The sequence below is a fragment of the Sander vitreus genome, chromosome 6, assembly GCF_031162955.1.
Source record: "Sander vitreus isolate 19-12246 chromosome 6, sanVit1, whole genome shotgun sequence".
NCBI lineage: Eukaryota > Metazoa > Chordata > Actinopteri > Perciformes > Percidae > Sander > Sander vitreus.
The window spans coordinates 1,071,222-1,079,044 of NC_135860.1; the positions used below are offsets into that span (position 1 = coordinate 1,071,222).

At 41.8% G+C, this 7,823-nt stretch overlaps 1 protein-coding gene across 2 annotated transcripts in view; it reads right to left on the reverse strand.

Moving 5' to 3' along the window:
• Positions 1 to 799: 799 nt before the first annotated feature.
• Positions 800 to 7,823, reverse strand: part of atp2c1 (ATPase secretory pathway Ca2+ transporting 1) — a 67,237-nt gene continuing 60,213 nt past the window's right edge. For both annotated transcript variants that reach the window (XM_078252004.1, XM_078252005.1), the window contains exons 24-27: positions 7,743 to 7,823; positions 5,906 to 6,001; positions 3,885 to 4,026; positions 800 to 2,113 (exon numbers count right to left, since the gene is read on the reverse strand). The exon at positions 7,743 to 7,823 is cut by the window's right edge and continues 67 nt beyond it. In XM_078252004.1, the coding sequence (XP_078108130.1) occupies positions 1,989 to 2,113; positions 3,885 to 4,026; positions 5,906 to 6,001; positions 7,743 to 7,823 (444 nt within the window). In that variant the 3' untranslated portion in view covers positions 800 to 1,988. The remainder of the gene's footprint in view (positions 2,114 to 3,884; positions 4,027 to 5,905; positions 6,002 to 7,742) is intronic.

Genomic DNA, 7,823 nt, shown 5'->3' on the forward strand with positions numbered 1-7,823 from the left:
TAGCGGTAGGCTAACGTTGGCTGCTGTCGAGTATAGTGTTGACTAGCTAGCGGTAGGCTAACGTTAGCTGCTGTCGAGTATAGTGTTAACTAGCGTCATGTGCAGCAGTGTTTGTGTTTCAGAGCATCAGAGAGAAGAGCAGACATATCAGTGGCACCAGATTTCGGTAGCCAGGGTTGGCAGGAAGAAGATTTTTACAAGTACATGTTCATTAATGATCCAGGCAGAACATTCTCGTCTCCCTCCTTCATTTTACAGTCCAATGGGGCTAGAACGGCTCCGGGTCAAACCTCAATATGGAATGGATTAATCTGCGTTATTTTTTTTAACGCATTATTTGTTCTCAGATTAATTAATCGAAATGAACGCGTTATTTTGACAGCCCTAATATATATATATATATATATATATCCTGTTAAACACACAGTGCCTGATCTAATTCATAATATCACCAATTTAGATTATATTTCATCTGGACAAAGTTAAACAAAGTAAGTCTGTCTGTGTAAAGTTTGAAATCTTTGGCTTCTTTTGTTCAATGAAAAAAAAAAAAAAAAAAAAACATAATACATTTTTTTAAAAGTTGCTTCTTTTGGTAGAACGATATTCAGACACAGGAGTGTTTTCATGGCTGCAGACAGAGTAAGGAAGCCTCTGGCTGCCAACAATCAAACATTAGTAACTCAAACTTCTTTTTTTTAAATTCCTAAGTAAATACATAAAAAAAAAAAAAATCTAATTTACCACAAAATATTGAATTTCCATTTTTAATTTTTTTTTTTTAAAAAAGCACAATTACTTCCATAATGAAACGGTGTTTTTTTATTAAATTGACAAATTATTTTTCAACCCACTCCCAACAGATGTTTAATTGTTAAAAACCTGCAAAACAATGAAAATAAATCAACAAAAATTGTAATTACAAACTGAATTTAAACATTGTTCTCAGTGTTTAAACTACGTAATGTCTTTTTGATTATTATCATTTAGACTTTTCTGTGCAAGAACTCATGTCGGACATTTTACCACGACAACCGGACAGCTCTCTCAAATAAAACCCAGTAAATTATGATGAAAATTTAATTTTAATTTGCTTTAATTATCTTCTTAAATATTGGCAGTCATAGACTTCCGTAGCACAAAACATAAAACTAAAGCGTTACGCTCGATGTGAACTGCAATGTTCCTTTAAGTGCACACAGCAACACTGACATAATGCCTTAGCTTCTTTAAATAATTGAAATATAAGTAAATCTTATAGTGTTTAAATTTTTACAGCAGAAATTAGAACTTTTTGCTAAATAAACAGAGAGGAATTAAACATATTGTTTTCCTGGGTGACCTAAAAAAAACAATAATAGCTTTGTAACGGAGCACACATTTTGTACCGTTAAACCTCCACCTAGGCAAAATAACTGTAAAACCATCTATAGAGGAATCAAAACAAGAAGTTATCAATATCAATATCAATCATGAAAACGCTGAGTAGTGGTCAACACCTTCTAAAAGATACGATAAAAAAAAAAAAAAAAAAACGAAAGACTGGAAGAGAATTGCACATGTCTCTATAGCATTGATTCTTACGTCCTAAATAACGAAACTGGAAGTTGTGTTCGGTATGTTCCCCCCAAAGCTACGGTCGGGAGGCTACGGTAAGGCCGAGCACCAACAAACAGCTGCTGTGGACCTCTAAAGGGTCAGATCTCCCAGCAGACATCTTGTCCTCCCAGTTTCACCAAAGTCCAGTCCGCTAACTCACCTCCCGAAGCTGCCGGGGAACTTCCTCCGGTCCCAGACCAGAGTTTCTCCGGAGAACCTCGCAGGAAAAAAAATCCCACAAGTCCTCGCAGTCTTAATTAGTCAGTGCCATTTGTTGTAAGATCCTAAAAAAAACCATCAAACTCATCCTCCTCTTCCTTCTTCTTCCTCCTCCTCCAAACGTCAGAGTCCTTCATTTCTTGTGTGTGTGCGTGTGGAGGGAGGGGAGGTCATACCTCGTGGAAGCAGTCGGAGGGCGGGCTTTTCCTCTCCGCTCCCCTCCACCGCTCCACCATCTTGATGGCCTCGGACACAACGCACACCGAGGACGTGAGACTCACCAGGAACAGCAGGTCTGCAGGAGAATCCATACAGTTTACATACAGTTACAGTCTCCACAGCGCTGCAGAGAAAAACACTCTGGGTTCTATCTATTTCTTTAACTCTTATATGATGTTGACATGAGTTGTGGGTTGCATTGTGGATGAAATTTGGCTAGACTTTCCTCACAGCACGCACGCCGGTGTGTGTAGCTTTCTTGCTAGATTTTCTTTTCAGACCCTCTTAGCGACTAAGCAGAGTTTCTGCAGGTTTCACCAGTCAAATGTAAGACTTTTTAAGACCTTTATGACTGAAATGTAAAGGTCCAATGGCATGAACATTTCACTTTATGAGGTTTTTTAACATTAAAGGAGTGATAGAATGCAAAACCGATGTCACCTTGTCAAACAACAACAGTTTGGAGGGTAACTAGGACATACATAGAAGCTCAAAGTCCCATTGATACCCCTTTCCTCTGCAAATCTCACATTTTGAAACTGCCGCTGAAAACTGACAAATCTGAACAAAGCTAAAAGTTGACGTCTGCATCCCAACTCCTAGTCTTTGTCACGCCCCAACATTTGCATAGGCTACACCACTGACCTGAGGTCAGCTTAGTCTTCTGAATCTAGCTAGGTCACGCAGATCTCCAGAGGTCCACTATTTAACTACTAAATTCACTTCTGAGACTTTTTTATGTGAGAAATCAACTATGTAGAGGTCAAATATGGGCCGTTTTACGGAAATTGATGGCAAATTGCAAATTTTGTCCGACTGTGTTGCAGTTCAGCAGGAGCTCAGCAGGCTACGTGACGGCGGCCGGTGCTGCCTCGCCGCCCGGCGTGTCCTACTTCATAGACTCCGGCTCGCTGTGAGCTAGCTGGATCTCCGTCACGAAGGGAAGCCCGCGGCGCTCCATACCCGCGCAAAGTCACCGTTTCTGGGTTACTGGACTACAAAATGCCGAGGCCCTGATGGAGCTCCAGGGCCTGCAGCTAGCCGCGACCTTTACCCATAGGATTGGAGGGACAGTAGCAGCTAACGAAATCCCTAATGTTCACAAAAATGCATTAAATTGAAATCGGACACCATTGTTAGCTTTATAAGACCTTGGGGTAGATGTTATGCAAGTGGTGTGACGAAATTCAAACTGTAAATATACTTTAGTTATGCGGGAAGCTGGCAGCCAGCTCCGCGGAGTTCTGCGGAGCCCTGAGCCCCGCTCGTCCAGTAGCTGAGAAACGGTGACTTTCACTGGGTATGGAGGTTGCCGTTTTCTCGTCAGACTGTGTGGAGCTCCTAAAGTCCGACACGTCTTACCAAATTTGCAATTAGCCATCAATTTTCGTAAAACGGCCCATATTTGAGCTTTATATAGTTGATTTCTCGCATAAAAGTCTCAGAAGTGAATTTAATAACGAAATAGCAGACAAACAATGTTTAACATTGCAGTGTCTGAAATATGAAACCTGCCGTCTAGTCTCCAATGGATGTGTATGTGGTTCGCTCAAACCAACCAGCGCGCAGCTCATCTAAATATTCATGAGCATACCATATTTGGAAGAAAAGCTCTTGTGATGTAGACATACATCACAACATAAAAAACAAACGTACAAAGTAAAGCCTTAAATACAGTTTTTTCAAGCAAAACAGATCCCAGAGAACGGTCAAACTCGGTACACGTGTTATTAACCCCTAGGTTCATTTTGTGCCGGATTTGTCCTTTAATATCAAGAAGTTACACACTAAAGCTTTAAGACCCGGCAGAAACCCTGCAAAGCAGTGACAGCCGACTTTGCTCTTACCAAAGATGCTGAGGCTCTCCGTCTGGAAGATGCTCTGTAGAGGAGGGAAGTAGATGACGAGCAGCTGACCCATGATGGAGGCCAGGACGGCGTAACAGAAGGACCTGTTACTGCACAGACCCATCTCATGCACCATCCGAGTCTGAGGGGGGAACCAGACACAGTCAGGTCCAGATCATAGACACACGGATCAGAGCTCATATCTTTACTGTCACTTCTCATCCAGCAGAGAAAATGTTTTATGTGAAGTAGGAAAGCAACTAATGATTATTTTCATTGTCAATTAATGTGTGGATTATTTTCTGGATTGATGGATCAGTTGTTTGGTCTCTAAAATGTCAGAAAATGGTGAAAAATGTGGATCAGTGTTTCCCAAAAAGCCCAAGATGACGTCTTCAAATCTTGTTTTATCCCCAACTCAAAGATCTTCAGTTTCCTGTCCCAGAGGAGAGAAGAAACTAGAAGATTGTCACATTTAACAAGCTGACATCAGAGAAGATTTACTTTTTTCATAAAAGAATGTCCTAAACCGATTAATCGATTATCAGTTGGCGAATAATTTCATAGATGACTGATCGATTAATCTTTGCAGCTCTAATAGGAAGATAACGAGTATCAGGAGAAATCAGGATCCAGCATGCTGCCCCCTGAAAGTTATACCTACATTTTTTATTTGTAAAATAAATTGGTATGGTTGGATTTTAGTTGCGTCCTGACACGTTTTAATCCTGGTTCAACCACGTATAATAACTTTGTAACTTTGTTTTTATTCATCCAAAGCTGTTTAATGCTTCTTGCGTTCAGCACGGTCGGCGCCGTGCGGATGGCGATATGACGCAAACCTGGCCTGGGCGACTGTGTGGGGAGGGTCTGACCGCCGCGCATCTCCAAGAACGCGGACTGGCTACAGGAGAGAAGAAGTCTGTTCTTTGGGCTGCTCTGACCGCAATCAGTATGAAAGACGGTTTGTGGTGATCATGCATGCCGTCCGCAGCTCCTCTTTTCACCCTGTGTGTTCAGCTCTCTGTTTTAGCTACAGAGTGAGACATCTCACTTCTGTTACATCTTTGTTTGGAGTCACACATGCGCAGTAGCTAGGTAAGGACTACTAGCCAGTCAGAAGCAGAGTATGAGGGCGTGCCCTGACAGTACCTAGGTAAGGACTACTAGCCAGTCAGAAGCAGAGTATGAGGGCGTGTCCTGACAGTAGCTAGGTAAGGACTACTAGCCAGTCAGAAGCAGAGTATGAGGGCGTGTCCTGACAGTAGCTAGGTAAGGACTACTAGCCAGTCAGAAGCAGAGTATGAGGGCGTGTCCTGACAGTAGCTAGGTAAGGACTACTAGCCAGTCAGAAGCAGAGTATGAGGGCGTGTCCTGACAGTAGCTAGGTAAGGACTACTAGCCAGTCAGAAGCAGAGTATGAGGGCGTGTCCTGACAGTAGCTAGGTAAGGACTACTAGCCAGTCAGAAGCAGAGTATGAGGGCGTGTCCTGACAGTAGCTAGGTAAGGACTACTAGCCAGTCAGAAGCAGAGTATGAGGGCGGGCCCTGACAGTACCTAGGTAAGGACTACTAGCCAGTCAGAAGCAGAGTATGAGGGCGTGCCATGCTAGCAGCTAGGCGAGCATTATAACGTGTGTTCCAAAGTGACCACGTTTGTCTCTGAAGTAAAGGCTGGACTACAATAGAGCTGTTTGGAGCAGTTTGTGAACAGTGTTTTCTGTTGGAGATGGTAAGACCCTTTGGGGTGGACTTTGGGCTTTTTCACTTTGTAAACCTATTACATGCACAAAAAGACACATTAAAGGAAATGGGAAAAGCCAAAAAGCATAATATGAGCACTTTAAGCCATCTGTCTGAACATATCAGCCTTCAAAATAAAAGTACATCAATGAAACCCCGTTTTTAGGACTTCAGCAAACTTTAAAAACTACAAAGGCACGTTTACATTCCCCAGAGAAGGTTTCCGTTTCACAAACAGGAAGTAGCAGCAAGTGTTCTCCAGTGTGTCTGACGGTTACCTGAGAACGTGAGCTCAGAGCGTTGAACATGTCGAAGAAGACGAAGCAGGTGAAGGTCATGGTGGTGTCTCGAGGAGTGATCACGTTGTCCTGCAACTGAAATAAACAAAAAAACAAACACGCATGTCTTCAGGACAGGACTCTTATCAAACATGTGAAGGTTCAGGCAGAGTGGACAATGTAAAGTCTAGTTGCAAAGCACTTGAAATCTGACACCTTGCCACACCTGAGCCATTAGAAGACGCTTTACAATTTAGCTTCGACAAAGGCTTTACATTTTGATAGAAGTTCATACGTCTAAGAGAAACATACTGAAAGGGCTACTTCTTTAAAGGTCCCATGACATACTGCTCTTTGGATGCTTTTATATAGACCTTAGTGGTCCCTTAATACTGTATCTGAAGTCTCTTTTATATAGACCTTAGTGGTCCCCTAATACTGTATCTGAAGTCTCTTTTATATAGACCTTAGTGGTCCCCTAATACTGTATCTGAAGTCTCTTTTATATAGACCAGGGTGGTCCCCTAATACTGTATCTGAAGTCTCTTTTATATAGACCTTAGTGGTCCCCTAATACTGTATCTGAAGTCTCTTTTATATAGACCTTAGTGGTCCCCTAATACTGTATCTGAAGTCTCTTTTATATAGACCAGGGTGGTCCCCTAATACTGTATCTGAAGTCTCTTTTATATAGACCTTAGTGGTCCCCTAATACTGTATCTGAAGTCTCTTTTATATAGACCTAAGTGGTCCCCTAATACTGTATCTGAAGTCTCTTTTATATAGACCTTAGTGGTCCCCTAATACTGTATCTGAAGTCTCTTTTATATAGACCTTAGTGGTCCCCTAATACTGTATCTGAAGTCTCTTTTATATAGGCCTTAGTGGTCCCCTAATACTGTATCTGAAGTCTCTTTTATATAGACCTTAGTGGTCCCCTAATACTGTATCTGAAGTCTCTTTTATATAGGCCTTAGTGTTCCCCTAATACTGTATCTGAAGTCTCTTTTATATAGACCTTAGTGGTCCCCTAATACTGTATCTGAAGTCTCTTTTATATAGACCTAAGTGGTCCCCTAATACTGTATCTGAAGTCTCTTTTATATAGACCTTAGTGGTCCCCTAATACTGTATCTGAAGTCTCTTTTATATAGACCTAAGTGGTCCCCTAATACTGTATCTGAAGTCTCTTTTATATAGACCTTAGTGGTCCCCTAATACTGTATCTGAAGTCTCTTTTATATAGGCCTTAGTGGTCCCCTAATACTGTATCTGAAGTCTCTGTTATATAGACCTGGGTGGGCAAAGCAGAGAAAGGGGGGGGTAACCTTTCCCCTTATGACGTCATAAAGGGAAGATTCCAGATCGGCCCATCTGAGCTTTTATTTTCTCAAAGGCAAAGCAGGATACCCAGGGCTCGGTGACATTTTTATGCCATGGGACCTTTAAAATTGTGTAAGGGGCACTATTGAGCCATTTATATGAGCGGTTCTGATGCTTGTGAACAATTTCACGCGTTTTAACGCACCTTTAGCTCCTCAAAAATGTGATACATTTGCAAAAATATCCTCAGTTTTAAAAAGGGCTTTCGCTAACTGATGTTGTCGATGCTCTGGCCCAAATTATTCACAAATCTGCCAATCACATCTCTTCTGCTTTTGTTTTTCTTATCCATAATAATAATAATAATGATAATAATAGCGTCAATCGACGGGCGTCAAATGAGGTGCAAAGAAAGAAACCAAAAAACAGATTTCCATTTAAACTTTTCGTGCAACATTCTTTAAGCCCGTTCTACGACAACGGCCGACAAATAGAAGAAAGAAAAGTGTGCCACCTCTCGCCAGAAGACGAACAGCGTCCCACAGACGATGACAAACGCCGACACCAGCACCTTGACCAGTAGACTGCGAGTGAT